The 27,527-nt window shown below is 41.2% G+C and overlaps 1 protein-coding gene across 2 annotated transcripts in view; it reads right to left on the bottom strand.

Annotated features, from left to right (window-relative positions):
* Positions 1-27,527, bottom strand: part of RSRC1 (arginine and serine rich coiled-coil 1) — a 434,403-nt gene that overhangs the window by 331,360 nt on the left and 75,516 nt on the right. For both annotated transcript variants that reach the window (XM_075340693.1, XM_075340692.1), the window contains exon 4: positions 14,006-14,173. In XM_075340693.1, the coding sequence (XP_075196808.1) occupies positions 14,006-14,173 (168 nt within the window). The remainder of the gene's footprint in view (positions 1-14,005; positions 14,174-27,527) is intronic.

Here is a 27,527-nt window from a genome sequence, read left to right on the forward strand (position 1 = left end):
GCTTGCGGCATGCTACTGAGCATGCGCAGTGGCAAAAACCGCATGCGGCGGCCGGATGCGGTTATTGACGCATCGCGCCGCATCCGGCCGCCATAGGCATGTATTGAAAAATGTGCCGCATCGGCCGAATGCGGCGCGATGCGGTTTTTTTTGCCGCACGAAAAAACGTGCCAGGCAACGTTCCATCCGGCCGCCGCATCGGCTACATCTGCCGCATGCGGCAAAAAACGGACGGAACGCAAGGCCATGCGGCACAATGCGGCACTAATTAAAGTCTATGCAGGAAAATCGCAACCGGCAGCAAAAAAAAAACGGTTGCGATTTTCATGCAAAGTGCCGGATTGTGCCGCATAGCAAAAACCGGAGGTGTGAAAGTAGCCTAAGTGCCACATGAAAGTCACTAAAGGGTGCCAGCTTAGAAAATGCAGGGAGGTGGAACATTATATAGGTTTTTCTCATCTATCTATCTATCTATCTATCTATCTATCTATCTATCTATCTATCCCTCTATCTATCTATCCCTCTATCTATCTATCTATCCCTCTATCTATCTATCTATCCCTCTATCTATCTATCTATCTATCTATCCATCTATCCCTCTATCTATCTATCTATCTATTCATCTATCTATCCCTCTATCTATCTATCTATTCATCTATCTATCCCTCTATCTATCTATCTATTCATCTATCCATCTTTCCCTCTATCCATTATCTGTCTATCGATTATCTTTATTATTTATTGCAGGGACAAACCTGCGGTAAATCCGCGGTAAATCCGCGGCAAATTCGCGGCAAATCCGCGGCAAAAACGCATGCGGATTTGGTGCGGATTTTTTCCGCAGGTCCGGAAATCTTTCACTGGCAGAAGTTTCTCAAGAAATTTTCTTGAGAAACTTCACATTTCTAGTGCGCACATAGCCTAAGCCATCACTGAGCCCCAGATCCTGAAAAATGGGAACGCTACAGGTCTTGGGAAAAGGTGACAAAAGCACAATTTTTTTTTGTTAAACTTCTGAATTTTTTTCACCACTTAGAAAAAAGTAAAACTATATAGATTTAGTATCTATGAACTTGTACTGACCTGGGTAGTCATTTTGCCAGCTAATACTTACTGGCATTATACCTGGCATTGTACATTGATTACCTTAAATAAAAAAAATGAAAATTTGTGCAATTGCACTTTTTTTGGAATTGCATAGCACTTGGATTTTTTTTCCTTTTTTTCAGTACACTATATGGTAAAATAAGTGGTGATGTTCTAAACTACACCTAGTCCTGGAAAAAACAAGTTCTCATAAGGCCATATTGGCGGAAAAATAAAAAAGTTATGGCTCTTGGAAAAAGAGAAGGAAAAAACGCGGAGGGGTAAGGGGTTGAAGGGGTTAAAGGTCTAATGCCAGAAGTGAACCGCATCCCCTACTCATAGTATACGGGATGACTTTCCATAGCTGTGGATGACTGGTGGGGCCCCCAGCGATTCGGAGGACATGGTTGTGCAGGGCCCTGTGGTGTAATGAGTGGCACTGTGCCTATTTGCGCTCCTATAGGACTGCTGAGGAGAGCAGAGAACATTTTAATTAATTCCAAATATCAAAAAAAGCAAATGAGAAAGGGTGTTGCTGCATATTAGGAGTCCATCACTAGAATAACCGCTCGACTCATCCATATTTTTAGGATTTTATTTTTTTTTTTTAAATAAAAAGTATAAGGAAAACAGCTATTGGGAAAGTGGACTAGTGCAGTTATTTCACTGCACCATTTCCAGCAGGCCATTATCAAAATTGATGCCCCCAATATGCAAGTATCAGTTAGAAAGAAAATTGTATTCAGATGAATGCTCCTCGCTAGATGACAGCAATGGTGTCCTGATGGTTGATCACGTTTACTCAACCAAAATGGACAAAGTTGAGTGTAATATAATAACTCAGGAGACTGCGGTGATCCAGCCGGGCTGTAATAACGGAATAATGGGAAACAGATGAGCAGTAAAGACCTACGATTTAAATAATTCTATAGGATTTAGGTAGAACTTTCCATAAATTTATACAAAAAGTGTTTATTCAAGTAGCAGTCATAATAACTAATGCTATCAAGAGGCAGAGATTTGTAGTCATAGGCCCTCCTAAAATGGAGGTGGTCTCGGCTGGATTTGATAAAATTATGCTATTTTATAGCCGCGCTCGGAGATGGCCGTCACCAATCACACAGAATTGCTAATATCTCTATGTTTAAGATGAGTAACATCCACATTATCATGATACAACGTCCTCACTCCGCTTTAAATCAAACTTCACACACTCAAAGGCATAAGAACCTCACATGGATGCTTCCAGGAAGCTGTTGAGATAAAATATGTATACTGCATCCCAGGCTTCAGATGGCGAGCGGTTAGCCAGATTTGTATGCTGAAGACCGAGATGCCGGTGATCATCAGCAATCACTGACAGGAGAGGAGCCCTGTCACAGTATGTAAGGGGGAAAGCTCAGAAGAAAAGCATTATCCGCCATCTGATGGAGGATCAGCATAGACAAAGCTGAATGGACACACAGCATGGGGGAATGTGAGAAACGTTTGGCCAACCTAGACACTGATTCTTAGGAAAATTTGCATGACTCATTTACTCATTACACAAATTAATAATAATGTCCTAGAAAGATTTGATGGCAATGGTATTACACATTAATAAGCATTTCTTAGCAGAACTGTCATTTCCGATCAAGGGGATTCACAAAATTTAACATTATAGCCTATAGAAAAAGGGAAGGTAGAGCATGTGCACCGCCGCTCCATTGAAGACAAGTTCGGCAGCATTCAGTGTCTTAGGGGCTATCAGAGAAAGCAGAGTGCAGAGCTCAGCTATCTCCAGCAATCCAGTAGACCATGAATGGTGTGGAGGTTGAGCATGTGCACCGCTGCTCCAGATCAAGAAGAGTCTTTACAGAACCCCACTGTCCGGATCGGAAAGCATAAGTGAGAACTTCCAATCCTGGGAATAATAGTGGAAGGGGTGCTTATAGGATTATTAGCAAGTCTTGTTAATAGTATTGTCCTTATCCATATTTCCCACTAAAGGCAGCATCCAGGTGAGCATATTCAAAATACGCTTTATGAAACCCTTGAGGATTTTTCATCATCATGGTGTTCTGTTCCTCATTGTGTCATCATTGTTTTTCATGAATGGATAAATAAAGGAGTTTTCCCATGAACAAAATTTTAATCAATAGATTTCAGATTAATTAAAACAAACTGTTCCTTTGCTGAGATAATCCGTTATCTGTCCCCCTGCTCTGTACTGTGTAATGGCTGTGTCTGACCGTACAGTGACATGATCTGATCATAATACATCTCCTGGGCTGGGGAGGAAGCAACAGAGTATACAGATATCAGCTGTGATCCCATGTAAGGTACGTCAAAGAATATATTTTATATATATAATTTATTTAAAATAAAAAATCTTTTAGAACAGTCTTTTTTATTGCTTCATTTTAGAGTGCATACATCAGACTTTTAAACTCTTGACGACCGCCTTATGTTTTAAAACGGCAGCAGAATAGGTTGCTTATTCTGATCCACCGTTTTAAAACAGCAGGAAGAAAAAAGTAAATAGCGCCCCCCCCCAGCAGCGGAAAATATTTGGGGTTTCAGCTACCGGGGGTAGCTAAGACACTGGAGATCATGATTCGGGCTGGGTTTTTCCCGGTCTTGTGACCATGGGTATACACTGTATAAAGATGATCACGTTACAGTAAAATCGCGGCGCGGGTAAAAAATGATTCATCTCCTACCTGGCGTGATCAAACATGTCAGATGTGAGATAAATCTCCTCCCCCGGTGTCGCCAAAGTCCCCCCTCTAACGCCCTCCCCCTCTTCATGTTCCAAAATGGCCGCCGCATTCTGGTGCGCACGCCGCATTCATCCCTGTCTCATTTCTGTATGTGACATGTCACACGCAACAGAAAAGTCGTCCCCAGGTCCACCCAAATCACCCCCTGTCATTCATCGTCACCAACCAGTCCCCCCTGTTACATCCTCCAGCGTCGATCCCCTGCGATCCCTTCTCCACCTTCTCAAAAGATACTGGTCGCATGCGCAGACAGCGGCTGTCAGTCAGCTCTCTGCACACAGTCACACTCAGCTTACTGCTGGTCACAATACTGTGCTGTGGACCCTGGGAGAGTAGGTGCACCCACACTACTCACATGGAGGGTCTGCACTTCCAGAAAATGGGGGATACATTCCCCGAGCGTGCTCCCCATATTCTGGAAGGTACAGAATCAATGTGGGATCTCCAAAATGGATTACTGCAGACTGGATTTTTTTTCAATAAATTGGTGAAAGAGGGAATGTTTTGGGGAGCGTTTTTTTCAAATAAAAAATTTTTTGTCGCTTTTTTTTTTCTTTTTTATTACTGACAGTTAGTGATGTCCAGTATCTGATAGATGCAATGACATCACTAACCTCTGGGCTTGATGCCAGGTGACATTACGCAGCAGGTATCAACCCCATATACTAGCCCGTTTGCCACTGCACCAAGGCAATGGGATGAGCTGGGGCGAAGCGCCAGGATTGGCGCATCTAAAGGATGCGCCACTTCTGGGGCGGCTGCGGCCTGCTATTTTTAGGCTGGGAAGGGCCATATAACCATGGCCCTTTCCATCCTGACAATATCAGATCACAGCTGTCCGTTTTACCTTGGCTGGTAATCTATTTTGTGGGGGGGGGGGACCCCATGGGTTTTTTTTTTGTTTGTTTTTTTTTAAATTTATTTATAAATAATTAAAAAGCAGCATGGCGTGCCCTCCATTTTGGATCACCAGCCAAAGTGAAGCTGTCGTCTGCAAGCTGCAGCTGTCTACTTTACCCCAGTTGGATGTCAAAAATGGAGGGAACCCCAAGTGGGTTTTTTTTTTTAATTATTTATTTTTTGGGCTAAATACAAGGCTAAGCACCCTTTGGTGCCACATGAATGTCATTAAAAGGTACAGGCTTAGAATATGCAGGGGGATGGGACATTACATGTGTTTGACATCCATCCATCCTAGCTTTTTAGGCTGTGTGACCAGTATTAGAGTTTGCAGCGTTTTGGACACAGTGTTTTTGCTGCGTCCATAACACTGCGTTGTGCAGTACAAGCACAGTGGATAGATTTTTAAAAATCTCCTGGCCACTGTGCTTTTCTCCGCAGCATAAACTGACCCGCGGCGCGGCTTCTTGAGCCACAGCATGTCAATTTATACTGTGGAGATGAGAGTGTGCTTTCCACAGGAAGAATAGAGCTAAAGTCTGCAGCAGCCTAAACCCGGATTGTGGACAAGGGCAGCTGCATTCTCCCATGGACAACACTCGCATCTCCGCAGGAAGGCTGACACGGTGTACTAGACGTAGTGTCGTCGGATCGTGGGTACATAGCATAAAAATGAAAAACTTGCTGCTACACAAACATTTTTGTGAAGTGCCTGTGGATTCAAAATGCTCACTATACCCCTGAAAAAAATCCTTGAGAGTTCTAGTTTCCAGAATGGGGTCACTTTTGGGGGATCTCCACTGTTTAGGCACCTTAGAGGGCCTCCAAACGCGACTTGGCATTCGCTAATGATTCCAGTCAATTTTGCAGTCATATGGCGCTCCTTCCCTTTCGAGCCCTGCCGTGCGCCTAAACAGTTGATTTCCTCCACATATGAGGTATTAGTGTACTCAGGAGAAATTGTATGATAAATTTTATGGTGCAATTTTTGAAGTAACAATTTTGTGGTAAAAATGAATTTTTTTTTTACAGCTCAAGATTATAAAATTCTGTGAAGCACCCTGTGGTTCAGGGTACTCATCAAACATCAAGATAAATTCCTTGAGGGGTATAGTTTTCAAAATGCGGTCACTTGTGGGGGGTTTCTGTTGTTTAAGTACCTTAGGGGACCTAAAAATGCAACATGGTATCCGCAATCTTTTTCAGCCAAGTTTGCTTTCCAAAATTCAAATATTGCTCCCTCCGTTCCAAACCCTCTCATTTGTCCAAACAGAGGTTTCTGCCAAATGTGGGGTATCAGCATGCTCAGAAGAAACTGGGTAACACATTTTGGGGTCCATTGTGATGTGTTAAAAGTGAATAAATTGTGGTTAGAGAGATTAAACTATGCAACGGACGTATGAATCAAACGGCATACAAGATTATCCTGGATAAACAGTTGCTTCCTTTTGCTCAGGCAATGTTCACCAACGCTGAGGACTGTTTTTTCCAGCAGAACAATGTGCCATGCAACACAGCTAGGTCAATCAATGTGTGGATGAAGGACTACCACATCAAAACCCTGTCATAGCCAGCTTAATGTCCAAACCTGAACCTCATTGCAAACCTCTGGAATGTAACCAAGAAAAAGATGGATAGTCACAAGCCATCAAACAAAGAAGAACTGCTTACATTTTTGCACCAGGAGTGGCATAAGGTCACTCAAACGCAGTGTGAAAGACTGGTGGAAAGCATGCCAAGACACATGAAAGCTGTGATTAAAAATCATGGTTATTCCACAAAATAATGATTTCTGAACTCTTCCTGAGTTAAAACATTAGTATTGTTGTTTCTAAATTATTAACAACTTGTTTTCTTTGCATTACTTGAGGTCTGAAAGCAATGCATTTTTTTGTTATTTTGACCATTTCTCATTTTGAGAAAACAAATACAAAATTTTTTGCTTGGAAATTCGGAGACATGTCAGTAGTTTATAGAATAAAGAATAATTTACATTTTACTGAAAATTAAACCTATAAAGAGAAAAATCAGACAAAAAGACAATTTGATAGTGGTCTCTTAATTTCTGCCAGAGTTGTATATGCATGCACGCACGCACACACAATAAATCACCAAAGTGAGTACACTCCTCACATTTTTGCAAATATTTTATTATACCTTTTCTTGGGACAACACTGAAGATATGACACTGTCATACAATGTAAAGTAGTTAGTGTACAGCTTGTATAACAGTGTAAATTTGGTGTGCCCTCTAAATAACTCAACACACCACTATTTACCTTCCCCGGTGCAGGTGCGTTACTACGAGCTAAAGCAAGAGCGGCTCCTGAAGAAGATAACGAAATGTACGTCGAGGCTTGAGGAATTCCACCGATTTAGATATTTTAACACTAGTAAGTTCAGACCTTGTTATAGTTATACTCATACTTATATTTGCACATCTGCCCTTGCTTCAGCACATAGTCACTATATCTCTATATAAAGACTGAAGGCCTATTCATTACTGCAGTATAACTAATACAGCCCTGATATACAAGTAACTAAAGCGGGCTTTACACGCTACGAGATTGCTACAGCGATCTCGTTGGGGTCACGGATTTTGTGACGCACATCCGGCCGCTGTAGCGATCTCGTTGTGTGTGACTCCTAGGAACGATTTTGGATCGTTGCAAAAACGTCCAAAATCGCTCCTCGTTGACATGGGGGTCCTCTCCCAATTATCGCTGCTGTCGCGTGGGCAAAGTTCATCCTCGTCCCTGCGGCAGCACACATCGCTCATGTGTTACGCCGCAGGAACGAGGAACCTCTCCTTACCTGCCACACGCCAGCAATAAGGAAGGAAGAAGGTGGGCGGGATGTTCGTCCCGCTCATCTGCGCCCCTCCGCTTTCATTGGGCGGCCGCCTAGTGACGTCGCTGTGACGCCGAGCGAACCGCCCCCTTTGAAAGGAGGCGGTTCGCCGGTCACAGCGACGTCGCCGAGCAGGTAAGTATGTGTGACGCTGCCATAGCGATAATGTTCGCTACGGCAGCGATCTTCATATATCGGCATAACGATAGGGGCAGGTGCTATCACGCTCGCTATCGCTAGCATCGGCTAGCGATGTCGCAGCGTGTAAAGCCACCCTTACTCTCAGGTGTGGATAGGAAACCTAGGTATATCATTGCACTGGGATGTATACAGCTGTCTTACCTTGGCGCATGGTTAACTTATATGTATTTTTTGTATATCATTTTTGGCTTGTATACCATAATGTACAAATCTATGCAATAGTCCTGTGAAACGCTGCAACATTTTTTTTTTGTTTTATTTACATTACAATAATTATAATCCTGAGATTTATTCTCACTTGTTACAGTATGTCTTACGTTACGAAAGGTATCACAATATAATAATTTTGTTCCTCTCACTGAGAACATTCAATAGTATGTCTTAATACGCACTATATATGTAGCAGTTTATCTAGGCAGCAATTGTACAACCTACCTGCTAATATTTTTGCACTATATGTGTATATAGATATTCCATGTGCTAAAAATGGTAAATGTAAACCATTACATGGCTTTGTATAATTAATGTTATTTGGTCATTACACATAGTGACCTATTGCTTTTCTGATTAGTGTAATTTATATACTCTCCCGTGGTCTGCATAAATATTTTGCACTTTGATAAAGTGGACTATTTCCTGCTTTTATCAGCAGTTATGTGATATAAACTTTTGTAAATGTTTTAATTTTGTTTTTTAAAAAAATATTGCAATAAAGTTATACATTTAGGCACAATCTAATTAATTGTTCTAGTGTTTTTTTAAATTATTTTCTGCACCAACACTTCAGGTTTCTCATTCACTTTGCTGGCATAAGGATATACATGTAGTGGTGACAAAACGGCATAAAAAAACGCACTGCGTGCACATGGCGCTAACTTTGCTGCCTCCCAGACCAATTTTCTTCTGGTATTTTCATCAATTTTCGGGGCACATCCAGTTCTAAGTAATGTCACTGTTGTGTCACGCTTAAGAGACTTCTTGATGACTGACTTCAGTGTTCCATGGTGTATCTAATGCTTTGAAAATGTTACCCTTCACTGGACTGATAACTTAACAATAAGATCCCTTTGCTGTGTTTTAAGCTGTCTATGGACCAGGTCTTTGTGTAAAACACAAAAAAGTCAGGAGAATTCTACTAGAACGGCAACATTTTATAAAGGGTTAAGGAGAATCACTGTAAATGATGCAGCATTTCAATGACTACTATGTATTCGAGGTTTACATGTGATTGGTTAATTTTTCATGCAACCACATCCCCAATTATAATTAACACTTATGCAAGCACAATATTTTAGACTTATTTTTATTTTCCCCCACAAAATTAAATCAGTTGATTTTGCAAAGGGTTTGTACAGATTATTGATGACTAATGATGGGCGAACCAGGACTGTAAAATGTAGGGTCTGTAAGGATACCTAGTATCTGTACACCTATACCCCAAAGACAGAGTTCTCAGGGAACTCCGTGTAACTATCTGGATTCGGCACCCGGGTAATTTAAAAAATACAAATAATAAAAGGAAAATAGGGAGTAAAGCAGGAGCGTTATACTTACCAAGTCTCCCACACGGCTGTAACCCTACTTCCGGGGCCCCTCTTTACCTTCATACATATTCACTGCTTCCCTCGCCACCAGCAGTCCCAGCATCTCTGGTTGGTTGCAGTCAATCCACGCCCCAACCCTGTGTGACAGCGTGTGTGATTGCTTGGAATCACACACGCTGCCTGTGTATGGTGTAAGTGGTGTAAAAATAAAATAAATCAAAAAAAGTGGCGAAGGGTCCCCCCACATTGATTCCCAGCACAGATAAAGCACATAGCTACAGGCTGCAGCCCCCAGCCGTGTGCCTATATTGATCTTTGTTGTGTATCAAAATAAGAGGGACCCCATGCGGCTTTTTTAAAAAAAATATTTAAATAAATTATCTAAAAAAAATTCCCAATTTTGATACCCAGCCATGATAAAACAGACAAGTGGGGGCAGGTAATCTTAGGCTGGGGATACCCATGGTTATTGGGCATCCCCCAGCCTAAAAATAGCAGCCTCCAGCCTTCCAGAATTGTTGCATCCAATAGATATGACAATCCCGGCACTTTACCATTTTCATCCCGATTCTCCTGGTGCAATGGCATCAGGGAAATATAAGAGGTTAATGACAGCTCAGAGCTGCCACCAAGCCATAGATTAGTAATTGGAGGCGTCTATGAGACCCCCTCCCCATTCCTAATCTGTAAGTGAAAAGAAATAAAACGCAAACACCAAAACAATCCTTCATTTTAAATAAAATACAAAAAACACCAACCCGCTTTCTCAAATTTATTAAGCCCAATCACCCAGTTATGACGTAATCCACACGAGGTCCCACGAGGTATTACGGCTCTGATACATACTGAAGTCCCAGCGCGTGGGCAAATAACATGTCCGCAAGCTGTGGCTTAAGGCAGAGAATGAGCTGAGCTGCAGCTGTGAGCAGTGACATCACTCCCACTTACCTCACCTGTGACTGCAAGTAAACGGACCTCAGGTGACCTCATTGAACTCAGTGACCTCACCTCAGGTGAACTGAGTTCAGAGATCTGCATTTCCTGGCAGAAAATCGCCCTTTTTTTTGCCAAGAGATGCAGATTTGGTGCTGAAATTTATACACCATATTCATGCACCAAATCTTTACCTTCTGGCAAAAAAAAAAAAGCATCAAAACATGATGTGATTCTAATACGGTAATGATGCAATCTTTTGCCAGGACATACAGATTTAGTGCAAGAATATGGTGTATGAATTTCAGCACCAAATCTGCATCTCTTGGCAAAAAAATGCACAAAAACAGTTTTGATGCTGCTTCGGTGTGGTTTTCTGCCATGAGATGCAAATTTGGTGCAGAAAGCTGGTGCAGATATTTCTGCACCAAATTTGCATATCCTGGTAGAAAACCACACCAAAATGGTGTGAAAAGAGAGGCAGATTTGGTGCTGAAATTTATACACTATATTCCTACACTAAATCTGCATTTCCTGGCAAAAATAAATCACCTCAATAATCACATCAAAACAACATTGTGTTTTGATGCGGGGTTTTTTGCCAGTAGATGTAGATCTGGTTCAGGTATATAGTGTATAAATTTCAACAACAAATCTGCATCACTAGACAACAAAACACACAAAAACTGTTTTGAAACCGTTGTGGTGTGACTTTCTGCCAGTAGATGAAAATTTGATGCTGAAATTTCTGCAACACATTTCTTCACCAAATTTGCATCTCCTAGACCGTTTTGATGCATTTATTTTTATGCCAGAAGATGCAGATTTGGTGCCGAAATACGGTGTATAAATGTCAACACCAAATCTTCATCTCTTGGCAAAAAAATGCGGTTTTCTGCTAAGAGATTCAGGTCTGTGAACTCAGGTCACCTGAAGTGAAGTCACTGAGTATAATGAGGTCACCTAAGGTCAATTTAACTGCAGTCACAAGTGGGGTACAGTGGGAACCTCCAGCTATGACCGCAGATAAACTAAGTGAAGTCACCCGCTGCAGCTTAGTTAGTCTCTGACTGAAGCCACAGCATGCAGACATGTTCTGTGCCCTCGCGTTGTGAATGCAGTATGTAGTAGAGCCGGAATCGTCATGTGACCTCGTATGGATTACGTCGGACCGGTCTGTGTTTGGGGTTAATAGATTGGAAAAAGAGGGTGTTTTTTCATTTTATCTCACATAAATGAATTTTTTGATGTTTGTGTTTATTTTCACTTACAGATTAGTAATGGGGGGTCTCATAGTTGCCTCACATTACAAATCTAGAGCTTAGTGACAGATGTGAGCTGTCATTGACCCCTTACATTACCCCGATTGCCACCGCACTAGAGCAATCAGGATCAGCTAGGTAAAGTGTCAGGACTGTCACATCTACTGGATGCGACAATTCTGGGCGGCTGCAGGCTGCTATTTTTAGGCTGGGGTCCTTATAACCATATAACCATGAGGAAACCAGCCCCAGATGTCGGCTTTATCATGGCTGGGTTTCAAAATTGGGGGCTGCACGCTGTTTTTAAAACTGATTTATTTTTTTTTTTAAAAAAAAAAGCCCCGTGGGGTCCCTTTTATTTTGATACACAGCCAAGATAAGCACACGGCTGGGGGCTGCAGCCTGTAGTTGTATGCTTTATCTGTACTGGGTATCACAATATGAAGGGACCCTACGCCAAGTTTTTAATTTTTACACCACTATAGAGACGCAGACAGCGAGTGTGATTCCAATCAGTCACACACACTGTCACACAGGGTGGAGGCGCGGTTTGATTGCAACCAGAGACACCAGGACTGCCGGTGTTTGGGGAAGCAGTGAATATATATGAGGGTTTATAAGCGGCACCGAAAGTAGTGTTACAACTGCGCGGGAGACTTGGTAAGTATAATGCTCCTGCTCTAATCCTCCTAGGCCTTTCTACCACCATTTTAAAGCACAATATTCGGGTCCCTATAGAATTATATGGGGATTGGTGTCCGGGCAGATATTCGAGATCAATTCCGGCCTGAATCATTTTGTTTTTTGTTTGTTTTTGTTTTTTTAATTCGGTTGGACCCACCAATCCCAAACACCTGCAGGTTCGCCCATCACTATTATTAACAAATATTTCTTCTTGGTAAGATTTTTTTATACAACAAAATCATGGCATTTTAATTGAGGTATATAGACTTTTTAGATCCACTGTATACCTCGTATACATCAAGCGATCAAAACAATCAGATGAGAGGAATAAAATAATAAAACATAGGAGGACAAGGCTATAGACTGACTCTACTCCAGATTACTATTCTGAAATCTGTATCGCACTGATCATTGCTCTACTCTAATGGAGCTACTGCTCTATACAATTTTAAGATTATAAAGGAGGCCACACACTTTAATGGGAATACTCATAACTGTTATAAAATAGAAACAAATGCGTTTAAGCACTAACAGGCAGGTAGATGCTAACTACCTGCCTGTTGTGCACAGCGCTCTTTGATGGCAAAGACGCTCCTGCCGGCAATTCAACTGCTTCTGCTGACATCACATCAAGAGAGCAGCAGCTTCTTTTCCGCTCTGATCTGTTGTGATGTCAGCAAAAGCAGCTAAATCGCCTGATATCCTCTTTAAGTTAATGTTGGACGAATCAGGGATTGGCTGACCATCTAAGTATCATGTTTCCTCGAAAATAAGACAGGGTCTTTTATTATTATTTGTTATGAAAGACGCTCAGGGTCTTATTTTCTGGGGATGTCTTATACTTTCCCATGAACAACAATCCACATTTATTCCTGAACAAAAAAAAAACAACATTTGTTCAAATATAATAATTTCCCACATTCTGGAACAACAATATTTTGTGTTAGCCCAATTACTGGTTCGGATGCTCATTTTCTTATCTGATCTGCTATTCACATGGTGCAGATCCAGTCCTATAGTGGTGGGTGTATAGCATATTTACAAAAGGTTTAAATTACCTGCTTAAATTTATTATTCTCTATATAATGCTAAGTTTACCCCCAAAAGAAAGCAGACACCCCCATCTAAAAGAGTCGCACTTACCAGACCCCAAACAATTAAGATTTGTCAAGTGAATGGGCTCTCACATACAAATCTGAATGGAAGCAGTATCACTCGCACGGAGTGATACTGTTACCCAATCTGTTTGTGAGAGCTGCAGTGCATTACAGCTGGAACGGCGAAAGACCTGACAGCGATGCAGATCTTTGTGTGAGAACCCATTCACCATCAGCACTTGCCAACTGTAATTACTGTAATTGTTTCGGGTCTTGTGAGTGCAATTTTTGTTTTAGGGTGGGGCGGAGGTGGGAAGGAATGGTGTCGGCTTACTTTTGGAATGTCTGCTTTCCTCTGGGGGGGTTCTACTTTTTTTGATGAAGAGTCCTGCTGTATACTTTAACTTTTTTAGTGCTCGGACACGTCTTTGTGGAACTGCAATTAGGTTTATTTTTGGAGAAGGGCTTATATTGTAAGCATACTCAAAAAAAAGTCCACAAAATCCTACTGGGGCCTATTTTCAGGGTAGGTCTTATTTTCGGGGGGAACAGGGTATGTATGGGAATGTCCAGACTTGCACCCAATGGAAAATGTCAGGAGAGAGAAAGGGATACCCAGTTGGATTTCACTTTAGAAAATCCTTTAAAATTCAATAGTTTATGTGGTTTAAAATTAGGAGACCTACCTAACTGTAGAAGTAGACTCTTTTTCTTTTTTCCTCTCTTTTTCTCTCATCTTCTCCTTCATTCTGCCTTTTCCTCTTTCTCTATCATACGACTTGCTGTGAGACCTCCTTCTACTAGAGCGATCACTACTCCGGCTGCGAGACCTGTGCCGATGTCTTGACCTGGATCTGATATAAAATATGAACTTAGCACAAAGTTTTGTTACATAATACACCATTTCACAACATACAAATATAATTTTTGCACAAAAAATTAAGTATTATTGGTAATACAGACTGGATTAAGATAAGTGTCTAAGATGAGTATTGTTGCGTTTTTTTCGCTGCATATTTTTGTGCAAAAAAAATGCCGTATATTACAGTTTATACAAAAAGTGTTGTTTGTTTTTTATGTTGTGGAAACAGACTTACGGTGTGATTTTTAAATCTATAGCACTTTTTCTTCCTCTTGCAATATATATGAATTTATGTGCAGATTTTCCTCATAGACTTCAATGCAATGAGGAAAATCCGAAGATTTAAAAAATAAAGTTTATATTCCGTTTCTAAAACTTAAAAGTTAAGAACGCATTAAATCCACACATGACTATCAATAAAGTTTTATCAAAGTCAGATAAAAAGAGGTTTTAAAGCATGGCATCTAAAATAAACACAAGTAAACCAATTTAATTTATTGGTGCAGAAATGATATAAAAAATCTGCAGAATCAAAAACAAATACTCATCATAGAAACATAGCCTTACTGTATAGGCTAAATCTGCATTTACAAATTAAAATCTCAAATATTTACGTTTCGGACTTCATTAAATGTTAGGCTAGTTTCACGCTTGCGTTGAACGGCATCCGTTACATTGCGTTGTGTAACGGATGCGTTGCATATAGTGGCACAATGTATGCAACGAATCGTACAAAACAACGGAAAGCTTTTTTTTTTTTTTATATTTTTTTTTTCCTTCTTTACAGTTTTACTGGCAGCAGACTATTATGAACGATCAGCTGATCGCTCTCAATAGCCGGCGGCTGGGCGCTCAGCTGATCGTTCCACCGCCGAGAATGTGTGCAGGGGGCGGAGTGCGGAGTGGTTGGAGCCGAGCGGGCCATGGCGCTGAGGACAGGTGAGTGTGTGTGTGTGTGTGTGTGTACATATATGCGGAGTGGAGTGCGGGAGGGTGCGGAGCCAAGCGGGGGAAGTGTCGGGCTCCCTGCACACGTAGCGAGGATAAATATCGGCAAAGCACTTTGCTTGGTTACCCAATATTTACCTTGGTTACGGGTGCAGGGAGCCAGAGAGAGCATGCGCAGTGAAATCCTACGGATTGCGCTGCTCAAAAAAAACGTTACATGCTGTGTTTCTCCCGCCCGGCGCAGCGTCAAAATAACGACGCTGCGTCGTCCAGCGGATGCAACGCTGACACTTGCGTTACAGTGCGTCGTCCATACAAGTCTATGGAGAATAGCGCAGTGCGTTAACGGACTGCACTATTCTCCATAGTGACAGACTGCGCTGAACGCAAGTGTGAAAGTACCCTTAGAGACATTTCACTGACTAGCATAGACGGCCCCTTCATATTAATGGATATTGATTTACAGGCTATACTGTTTTTTACTTTGTGAGTGGAAAGTTTTGCTCTACACAAGTTTTGTTCTGGTCATTTTTATCATAATCCCATCAATGTTGGACCAGATTCACACACCACCTGTAATGGTCCAAGCATGTACCATGATGCACGGACCGGCTGAGGGTCTCTTGACTTGAACTAGACAGCCTCAAATATGGCTATGAGGCTAACCCGCAGCCAGTCCATGCATAACTATAATCTATAATGAGAAAAGTGACGGTGCTTCCCAACAGGCAAATGTGAACAGGTACAAACTGAAGATGAAACACACTCACAAATACACAGGTGCACTGAGATACTAAGGTATGAAAACATTGAATATAGGAACTTAGACATGTATTACTGCTAAGGAAATAAATTAAAAAATGGAGACAGTATCTGTTTTATATGAGCCCGGCAACCAGCGTCAAGGGGTCACTTTTAGCTGGGTCCCACCTCAATGTTTCAACCAGAAAAAAAGCCTATAATTAAATACACAGGTGTACGCTGAGATACTAAGGTATAAAAACATTCAATACAGGAATTTGGACATGAATTACTGCTAAGGAAATAAATTAAAAAATAGAGACACAGAGCATCTGTTTTAAGTGAGCCCAGCCACCAGTGACAAGGCGCATCTTTTTTAGCTGTGTCTTAACCTAAATGTCTCTATCCGAGAAAAGCCTATAAGGGCGGCTTTGCACACTACGACATCGCAGGTGCGATGTCGGTGGGGTCAAATCGAAAGTGACGCACATCCGGCGTCACTTGCGATGTCGTAGTGTGTAAATCCTAGATGATACGATGAACGAGCGCAAAAGCGTCGTTATCGCATCATCGGTGCAGGCTCCGACATTTCCATAATGCCGGTGCTGCGACAGGTACGATGTTGTTCCTCGTTCCTGCGGCAGCACACACCGCTGTGTGAGAAGCCGCAGGAGCGAGGAACATCTCTTACCTGCCGCCGGCCAGAATGCGGAAGGAAGGAGGTGGGCGGGATGTTTACATCCTGCTCATCTCCGCCCCTCCGCCGCTAATGGCCGCCTGCCGTGTGACGTCGCTATGACGCCGCACGACCCGCCCCCTTAGGAAGGAGGCGGGTCGCCGGCCAGAGCGACGGTCGCAGGGCAGGTGAGTGCATGTGAAGCGGGCGTAGCGATACTTTTCGCTACGCCAGCTATCACAAGATATCGTACCTGCGACGGGGGCGGGGACTATCGCGTGCGACATCGCAGCATCGGCTTGCGATGTCGCAACGTGCAAAGCCCGCCTAAGTATGCAGGGCAGAATAAAGACAAGTTCCTCCCAGCAGCGGGGCTTTCAGTGTCTACCTGCAGATTAATGCCAAATCTGCAGATTAATAGCATTTTGTTTTTTTACATACCCGGTTCCTTTTATTTATTTTTTTTTAGGAATATTTGACTGTATGGTCATAAGTGTTTAAATTCATCCAGGAAGATGGATATACGTATATTTGAACTGTATTCAACTATATTCAATAGGATTACTAACAGAAAGTCAATTTTCACCACATGATCATCTTAACATTACTTGCAGGCAGATAAGAACGTGGCTGCAAATATATTCTGTGAAGGAACGAGGTTATGTATAACTCAATGCAGCACTTTTAGTCTGAGGATTCGTAAAAGTTCCCATAACCAGACCCTCACCGACCAAAAATGTATCACATATACTTGTGTACCTCTAACTAATAAAAACAGGTGCATATTAGAAATGAAATGAAGATGACAATGCGCAAAAAAAGAGAGAAAGAGGGCGTGAGAAAGTGAGAGCGCGCGCTGACAGATTCTCTTTCAAAGGTATGTGCAATCAGACAATAACCTGCTGTTTAATAGGAATCTGTCAGCTGTTTTTTGCTGTGGGATCTGATAGATTCATAATGTAGGGGTAGAGATGCTGATTCCAGCAGTACATCAATTGGTGCAGTTTTTATAACATTCCTGTTTTTTCTGATGTAGCTGTGGCAGAGCTAAGACTTTTGGGTTGTCTCTAACCCGCCTTCACCCCTTACCTGGTCACTTTCTGTGTACACTGTGAATTGTCAGCCTGACTGCCCTGCTTGAGACATGCAGTCAGACAATGATAATCTCCTGCTGATAAAACACTGATTGTATGTGACACATCCTGGGAAGCAAGATCTCTGCTCTTATATTATGCTTTTCTCAGATTTCATGCCTAAGACACACGGCATGAAAATCGGAGCAAGTGAAATGCGATAAAACAGCGCATTCCACTCAGACCAAAATTAGCCTATGTGCCAGCACCCATGAGCGATTATTTTCTCAGCCCTAATCGGACCAAGAAAACAATCACAGCATGCTGCGACTATAATGCAATCCTGGTTTCTTTCGCACCCATACAGGTCTACGGGGCGAGAGAAAATTGCACTGCACTTGCAGTACACCGGTGTACCGCGAGTGCAGGGCAAGAATGGCAATAGCCGACTATGGAGGAGAGAGGGAGCTAAATCCCTCCCTCCCCTCCTCAGTGCCGGCCTGCCCCCCGCAGCTAAGGTCCGCTCGCACAGTCGGACCTCAGTTGCAATGACACTCGGCTCCTGCTGTGCTGCCAGCCTGAGCCGAGTGTCATGTGAGGATCGCACTAGTGCCCCGTGTGGCCCCGGCCTAAGTGTCAAAAACTTGCTGACCGCTTCCCATTAAATCAAGTTTTTATCATAAATTTCTGTAATTTTTGAGAACTTTTATTTTTCTTATTTCCAATATTAAAAACAAAACAAACAGTAAATATCTTGGCTCAAAATCGGCATGATCACAGGCAGGATTATAATTAAAGATAGATCCTGGATATACAAAAACTTTACACACAAAAGATTTCAGTTTATTTTTCACCTAAACTGTACAGATTACGGTATAGGTGACAGTAAAGTTGGGAAAAGTTCTGAAATTATTCTGATATTTTAATATTACAAAAAACTGGTATTTTAAAGGGTGTGTAAACTTTTTAAAATCAATGCAGATAGTATCTGCCATATCTGCCATTGCTAATAGGCAATAGAGGCAGTTTACTCCTCCTGCCAGTATATTGACCTCTGCCAAGAACACTCTCATTTAGAAATTCCATGAGAGATGAGCGGACTCGTTTAAGTTCAGGTTCTGCGGGTTCAGCCGGACCTTAGATAAAGATCTGTTCTGGACCCTTACCCCCATTGGAAGTCAGTCGGGCTCTCCGCCCACATACAGGCAGCCATAAACAGAACACCTCCGGGAGAGCAAGGGCGGGATTTTTTCTTTTCTGTGGGGTGCACACTACATCTGATAACACTGTTGTTACCACCAGTGTGAGCCATTACAACACTGCAAGCGACTCACACTGGGCCAGCACTGACCGTACCAGAGCACAGCGATGCTCAAGCGAATGGTTTGCATACATAAAGTACCCGAACTCCGAATTCGAACATTGATTTTTTTTTTTTAAAGTCTGTGAACTTTAAAATTCGGGTCCGCTCATCTGTATCCAAATGGCTGCTGTAAAGCATATCTTAATGAACAAAATCTCAGTATAAGAGGATACCCCCCATAATCATGGACAAATGTAATACATAAAAGAAAGCGAACCGAGTATCAGAAAATAGAAACAAACGGATTATGTTATACAAGCTGGTGCCAAGTGTTAACTATTATACGAGGGGCGATCCAAAAGTAATGATAAATTGGTTATTTCTATTGCACACAGAAATTAAAATAAAATGTTTTCTTCTCTATTAGGTACCCACTAGTCCTGGAAAAAAAAAATCACTTAAATAGGCCACGATTCCCGGGAGCTACATTAATTTGAATATGAACTGCCGAGGAGTGAACATCAAAATGGAAAAAAACGAGCTCAGAGCTGTCATCAAATACCTCTGCTTGAAAAAAATGACTAGCAAAGACATACACAGCGACTTGGTGTAAACATTGGGGGACTCTTCTCCTCCATATTCCACAGTTGCACGCTGGGCCAAGGAATTTAAGCTGGGAAGAACATCGACGGAAGATGAACATCGTGAAGGACACCCATCCACGTCCCTCAATGAAGAGAAAACGTGAAAAAAGTTGAAGAAATTGTATTGGCAGATCGAAGAGTGACTATCAGGCATGTACCTGAGGTCACACGGATCTCATAAGGCAGTATTCAAAGAATCCTTGCAAAAGAATTGCATATGAGAAAGGTCTCCGCGCGTTGGGTGCCAAAAATGTTAACCGACGAGCAAAAGAAGAAACGAGTTGACATTTCAATAGCAAATCTCGAAAAGTTCCAAGCAGTCAAGGAGAATTTTTTGTCATGTTTTTTGACCATGGACGAGACCTGGATCCACCACTTTGATCCCGAAACTAAACAACAATCGATGACATGGAAACGAGCCGACGAACCGACGCCGAAGAAATTCAAAGTGTCAAGCTCAGCAGGGAAGGTTATGGCGTCCGTTTTTTGGGACGCAGAAGGAATTATTATGGTGGACTATTTGGAAAAGGGAGCCACTATTACGGACTCCTACTACACAGACCAAATAAGAAGATTGCGGGAGGCTATCAAGATGAAAAGGCGCGGCAAACTGCGGGCTGGAGTGCTGTTTCACCAAGATAACACGCTGGCTCACAAAGCTGCAGTTACCATGGCAACAATTCAAGAAGCGGGCTTTGAACTGGTGGAAAACCCCCCCTATTCGCCAGATCTAGCCCCCAGTGACTTCTTTCTCTTTCCTCTCAAGGAACACCTCTGGGGCAAGAAATTTGATGACAATAGCGACGTGATAACCGCTGTTGGGGATTTTTTTGAGGGTCAAGATCAAGAATTTTTTTCGAAGGGAATTCTAAGTTTAGAGATGGACTAAATGTATAGACTTGTTAGGAGACTATGTAGAAAAATAATTTTCTTCTTTTAATATATTCATTGTGTTTATTATTGATTATCATTACTTTTGGATCGCCCCTCGTAGGTGATATGGTAAAATATTATAGGTGATATGGTAAAATATTATAGGTGACATTAAAATATTATATGTGATACATTAAAATATAATAATAGGTAATACGTTAAGTTATTATAGGTGATGTTAAACTATTATAGGTGATAGGTTAAAACATTATAGGGATACATTAAACTATTATAGGGATACATTAAATGATTATAGGTGATACAATAAACTATTATAGGGATACATTACACTATTATACAATAGGTGATACAATAAATATTTAGGTGATACATTTGTTTTAAATGTCGCCCTCTAGCCACTAAGTGAAATAAGTAGTTTATACAGAAATCAATATCGGGGCTAGCTACTCATAAAAGTATTGATATCTGAAAATTAATGACAATGTTAAGAAAAGAAAAAAAAAAAGGTAAAAATATATAGTTTATAAAAATGATATTGCAGAAGCCACAGTACAGACGAGCCCTCGGAGCCTCTGGGCCGCTCTTTTTGGGACCAGGCATATTAATCACATTTCTATTGCTTTCAATAAATAAATGCAAATGGCTATAATATGAAGTAATTTAGACCTAATTCAAATACAAGCCTTGTGCCCCTGTATCCCTCCTAAACTAGATGCATAAAAACCCAGAAACAGATTAATTGAAAAGTGGGCTGCCATAAAAGACCCAGTACTGTGGCAAAGGTTAAGTCACTTAGTCATGTTGAAAGATCTTCAAAGCCTCCTCAGATCCAGATAGGCCCATATGTTACAAAAATTCTGTGAAAGAGTCATTACGTTCCAATCTGCTTCTCATGTCGGGACTTGCAGAACACACAGATGCTTGGCTCGCACCCTTCTCCGAGCCTCCCATTAGATAATGAAGGTTCTCCACTATCTTCCTATGTGAGAGGACCTAAAAGGGAAATTTCCCATTTTAACCAGGTTGTAAAATAATTAATTATAACTTGGCATGCTATGTCCCCCCCTAAAAAAAAAAATATAAAAAAAATAAAGAGGTCCATAAAAGTGTATTTACTTGCTGCACAATACGTGTTAATTTGTTAATTTCTTCACAGGTAATCAATTAAAATGTAAAATATTGGATAAAATTAGTTGCACTAAATTTAACAGCTGCTCCATAAGCATAATTAATTTCACAAGAGCCATATGTATTCTCCACGCAGGCAGAGTTGAAACAGAAAAGGCAGATTTGAAAATAAGTTTGGGAAAATCTGCATTTAATTAGCAGGTGGGCACTACAACTGCATAATGTTTTATACATTTTTATTTATGAAGTGACAGAAGATCTAAAGGCTTTTTAAAATGGCGTTTATTGTTTGAATGGGTACTGTTTTGGTGCATGCTAAAGTGATTTAAATCCTCATAGCGGGTCTTTGAAAAAAAAAAATCATAAATGATGAAGGAAAACATGTGGAAAATTGTAAAACTAGAAAGAAATTGCGACAAAAAGCAGATACACATACCATAACCAAGAGGAAACTACACTTAATTAAATGTACACTACATCTGGACTATCAGCCCCATAAAAGGCCAAACTATTAATTTTCATTGTTAGAAAGGAAATGAGGTCAGTGTCATTGGGTACTTCCCAATATTTATTAAACTTTAGCGTGAAGATAGCCCAAAAAGCCATATATTACAAGTCGATAGCGTATAAATATTATGGCAGGTTGTATTTCAGTAGAAGGCCATTCATCGGCAGCATTAATGATCTATGGAATCACGCTGCGTGTTAAAGCCGATAAGCGGCGTTCAAGATGTGCGACCGAACTGTACGTCTTCAAATCAGAGAAGTGCAACCTCTGGCAATGCAGCTGTTACCAGACTACATTTCCCATGATGCTCCGTCAAGATACCAAATCACAAGCAAAAACCTGGCTCAGAGCACAGATCTGCTCCGCTGGTTGCACATCATGGGGGATATAGTTCATGAACAGCTGGAGCGCCAGAGGTGACCCCCTTTTTTCGCTTTAGATGTAAAACCTCTACTGCCATTATTATCACTATGTGGAATATCAGCATTTTCCTGCAGGAGTCAAACAATAGTGGCGTACAGATCAGAGGGTTGAATAAATAAAAAAACCTCTAGATAATATTTAACATGTCCAGAAATACAAAAAAATTGATTATCCCAATGTTTAAATGACAATATTGTATTCAATGAGACTGTAACAGAATAGATGCAGTCAATTTCATGACTACAGCAATTCTTCATGACAGGGAACCAACCATCAGGATTTCACATATAAAGTAAAGCCAGTTCTATACTGGCACTAGGATGCTGAATCTAAGCATAGCTTGTGTTCTGAGATTGGAGGTTTTATTTCAGAAATATGTGCAAGTAAAGTTCCAGTAATGCCCTGTTATTTGATTGACAGGTGCAATAGGAAAATAATATGTGGGTTGGCTCTTGCTATTTAGTCCCACCTCTGTGTCTGCTGCCTGGCCTTGGTAGATGCTAGACTGTATGGGCTCCTTCCAGGTATGAGTCATTTCTGTCATGTAATAGGGGTGTGTTCGAAATGCAGCTCATACAGTCTACCAAGGCCAGGCAGCAGACAGGGGCAGGAATACATAAGATCCAACCCACGTATTCTCACCCCTTTTGCACCTGTCAATCAGATAGCAGTGCATTGCTGGAACTTTACTTGCATATATTTCTGAAATAAAACCTCCAATCTCCAAACAAAAGTTATGGTTCGATTCAGCATCCTGGTGTCTGTATAGCACTGGCTTTACTTTATATATGAAAATCGTGCTGGATGGTTCTCTTTAACCAACATGCAAGCTATGCTTTTGTTTTAAGGGGTTGTCCAGCTAAATTATAATAAAAAAGGTCTTAATGGAAAATTATCTAGCTTAAAGGGAATCGGTCACCAGATTTTTCCCTTCTAATTTGAGAACAGCATGACGTAGGGGCAGAGATGCTGATTTTAGCGATGTGTCACTTACTGGGCTGCTTAGTGTAGTTTTTAAAAAGCAGTATATTATCATTAGAGGACTACTTGTGCTGCTGCCATGTGGTCCAGCATATTCATGAGCTCTGTATAACTGCTAGATCTGCAGCAGAGAAAACATTGATTTTATCAAAATGACAGCAAACAGCTCAGTAAGTGACACATCGCTGGAATCAGGGTCTCTGTCTCTACATTATGTCACTCTCAGATGGGTGAGCAAAAACCTGGTGACAGATTCCCTTTCATTAAAATTTAATAGAAAAAAAGTAATAAAAATTCTGATTAGTTCCTAATTGGCCCAATTTTAGAACCCTTCTTTCATTTCCATGTTTGCGCTAAGTAAAAGATCACACAAGCGTATAAATCGAAGGAGCGCTATTCAATTAGACAGCACTCAATCCAATGTTTTTCAATGGGGCAGCGCTGATCCATATTTTTTTTTTCTTAAACTAATTTGGGGTGAGAAAAAACTCGCAGTATGCTGTAATTTGACACAAATTTGATACAAAAATTGAATAAAACTCACCAATACAAGCCTATGGGTGCGTGGAAATCATCAGACTGCACTTTTTGGTTTCAGCATACTTATACAATGGAGAAGATGGAGACATTTTATTCTCCATCTTCTCCTCACAGTCTGTTCTGATTCTCACAACTGAATCACAATAAGTTGACTCACGTGTGATCAGAGTGCCATCAGCATAACTGACCAGATTGCCTCGGATGAGAGACTATGGTCGTATGTCCACAGACTTCGTGCGATACACATTGAAACAGCAGTGTAGAGAGATAAGTATGATGGTAATGCTGATACCCAGCATGGGCGCTGGAAATCAGAGTCACTTGCAGAGTTCTTCGTGCTGATGAGCCAGCTCATGCAATGTAATAATTGCAAAATCTCAGCATGCCTGCTGCAAGTTAGGTAACAGGTAGGCGGCTATCAATCAACATGATGATGGCAGTGACGCCCAGCTGACAGAGCAAAGTGGAAGAGAAGGAACTGTTCTGGCGATGTTACAGAAAATGGGAGGAGCAATGCTGTGGACCAGGAGAAATCAGCGCACAGTAAAATAGATAGGTGATTAGCAACTACCTATGGATAAGTGCTTAGACCAATAGTAGTGCAAAAAAGTCCTGGATAACCCTTTTAAGCTAACCAACTTAGTAATCAAAGCTGAAGTAGAGACAAAGAAGGTGAATGACTTAACTAATGAACTGAGACAGCCAGCTAGAACTCTTAAAGTAGGTAACTGACAAAGAGAGGAAAGGAAACTCCCCGTCTATGTAAAAAAAAAACAAAAAAACAGGGAAATGGAGCTCCCAGGAAGCGCGAGAGTGTCTAAAATAGTGTTACTGATGCAGTATTCAGAACCAGATTACCAAGTTTTGGTAAAGGGATAGTCCGAAGGCTTAAGAAATTTTCATCCAAATCCTTATCTATTTATTGCCCTATTCTAAACTAATTTCTGATATGGCTACATTAAAAATTCCCTCACTGCACTATTACTGATTTTTTCTCTATACTTCCTGTCTAATGACTCTTTGCTTGAGAATACCAATGCATGCTGGGATACTCAAACAACGCATCATCAGGGGGCAGAACCTTCAGGCACTGATGCAGCCTCCGCTCCCTCCCTGAAACAACAAATCATCAGAGATGTACATTTCAGGGGCTGGCCGGGTCCATTTGCGCTGCCATTGTGCAATTTACACCGTGTCTGCACGCTCTGTGCTGCCAGATCAGATCAGTAGAACGGGCAATAGAGCAGCGCGATGTCAAAGTACCCAACAGCATTCAGGGACCAGCACTGCACCCAAAAGTGACGTCACTTGCAGGGGCAGCGCTGTCTCTGAACACCGCAGTGTACTTTGAAACTTCATACTGCTCTGTTGCGCGCTCTACTGATCTGAGCTGGCAGCACAGACGGTGCAGGCACGGTGTAAATTGCACAATGGCAGCGCAAAGGGACTAGACCAGCCCCTTAATTGTGCATTTCTGATGATTCATTGTTTCAGGGAGGGAGCAGAGGCTGCGACAGTGACTGAAATGAAGTCTCTGTCCCCTGATGACGGTTTGCTTGAGTATCCCAGCATGCACTGGGATTCTCAAACAAAGTCATCAGAAAGGTAGTAGAGAAAAAAAAATAAATTGATAGTAGCTAGTATAATGAGGAAAGGATAGGAAATTTTTAATACAGCCATATTAGAAGTTAATTTAGATTACGCCAATAAATAGATAGGGATTTAGATGCAAATTTCTTCAGGCTTCAGACTATCCCCTTTTATTTATATTTGGCTAACAACCAAAGTTTGCAGGATGCAGAATATCCCTTTAAAATCTACATATGTAATAACAAAAGATCTTTTCTGTTATTTAGATACAGTTTAATATTATATAGAGAGGTCCATTTTTCATTGGAATTAAAAAAATAATTCTTCTAATAAACTGCAAGATTGTCTCATAGAAAACTATCATGGTTAGATCAGTAATATCACATTTACTATCCTGGTTGGGCCATCCATCGCACATTGTGAGTGCTCATGTGAGAAGGCGATTGTTGAGTCCTTTTAACCAAGAACCTCTAGATTTTGCTGTGGCTTGTAAAGAAACTATGTAACTTTAGTGTACACGATGAACAGTTTATTCAAATTGATAGGGCTCTGTACAAATGTTTTAGGATGATGTGGAAAAAATGCTGCAAAGCAGGAACGCTTTAAAAAATAGAAGTGTTAATTGATAAAAAATAAATTGAGCACAAGGTGAATGAACAAAAGAGAAGTCTAAATCAAATGATTATATTGATTTTTTTTTTTAGATCTCTTGCATGTTGTAATCGATACAAATATACTATTAAGGGTATGTGCTCATGATTAGGGTTTACAGCGATTTGGACGCAGTGTGTTTTCGCTGGATCTAAAAAGTTGCATTGTACGGTAGAATCACAGTGGATGGGATTTAGAGAGCCCATGCCCACTGTGCGTCTTTTCTCCGCAGCGTAAACTGACATGTTGCGCAACTTGCTGAGCTGCAGCACGTGAATTTATGGAAAATTTACACAAAACATTGGTGTAAGCGATAGCAGATGAAGTTTTGATTTAGTTTTGTGATGCACGGTAAGCCAAATCAATTACGAAGTGTGCAACTGTTAAAAATGTGCTGCATTTTACGCATTTTTTTTTTTCACATAGTGCCGTAAATCACACAGCACTATACAGACATACAAGTAAAATATATCTTTGTACCGTGTTAGCCAGTAGAGATAAAAAAATTGTTTAAAAGAACAGAAAGTCCTCAGTGGTTAACCACTGAGGACTTTCTGTTCTTTTAAACAATTTTTTTATACAGACATAATCACTGATCTCTCTAGGCATAATAATTGAAGTTTCCTATCAGTATTTAGAGTTCGGGAGGAAACACAAGCAAACACGGGGAGAATATACAAACTCCATGCAATTGTCCTCAATGTGATTTAAACCCAGGCCCCTAGCACTGCAAGGCTACAAATACTGCTAAGCACTGAGCCACCGTGCTGCCCGGGTACTCTAGGACCCTCAGATTGAGCGACTCCAAGAACTCCCAATGTCAAGTAAATGTGCCTCGTGTCTAGTTGCACATACAACATGCATTAAACACACTATACATAAATTTACAACCTAAAAAAAGAAGAATCGTATACTATTACAAAGGGTTTACTCACAAAAACATTAGGTATTGGGCAGTGTTTACACCGACAACGTTTTTAGTCCAACAAGGCAATATTTATTAGCACCATAAACCCGGAGGGACTAGAATACAAAACAGCCATGCTCCAGCACAAAGGTAGCAGCAAGACGGTACAGTATATATGGCAGGTTAATACTCCGCCGGGTACCCTTCCAATTCTCCGGCAGTAACTCTTTCAATACGCCGGCAGCTATCCTTCCAATACGCCGACACCTACCCTTCCAATTCTCTTGCAGCTACCCTTCCAATACTCTAGCAGGTATACGTCCATCCACTCACAAGTCA

The sequence above is a fragment of the Anomaloglossus baeobatrachus genome, chromosome 3 (assembly GCF_048569485.1).
Source record: "Anomaloglossus baeobatrachus isolate aAnoBae1 chromosome 3, aAnoBae1.hap1, whole genome shotgun sequence".
NCBI classification, from domain to species: domain Eukaryota; kingdom Metazoa; phylum Chordata; class Amphibia; order Anura; family Aromobatidae; genus Anomaloglossus; species Anomaloglossus baeobatrachus.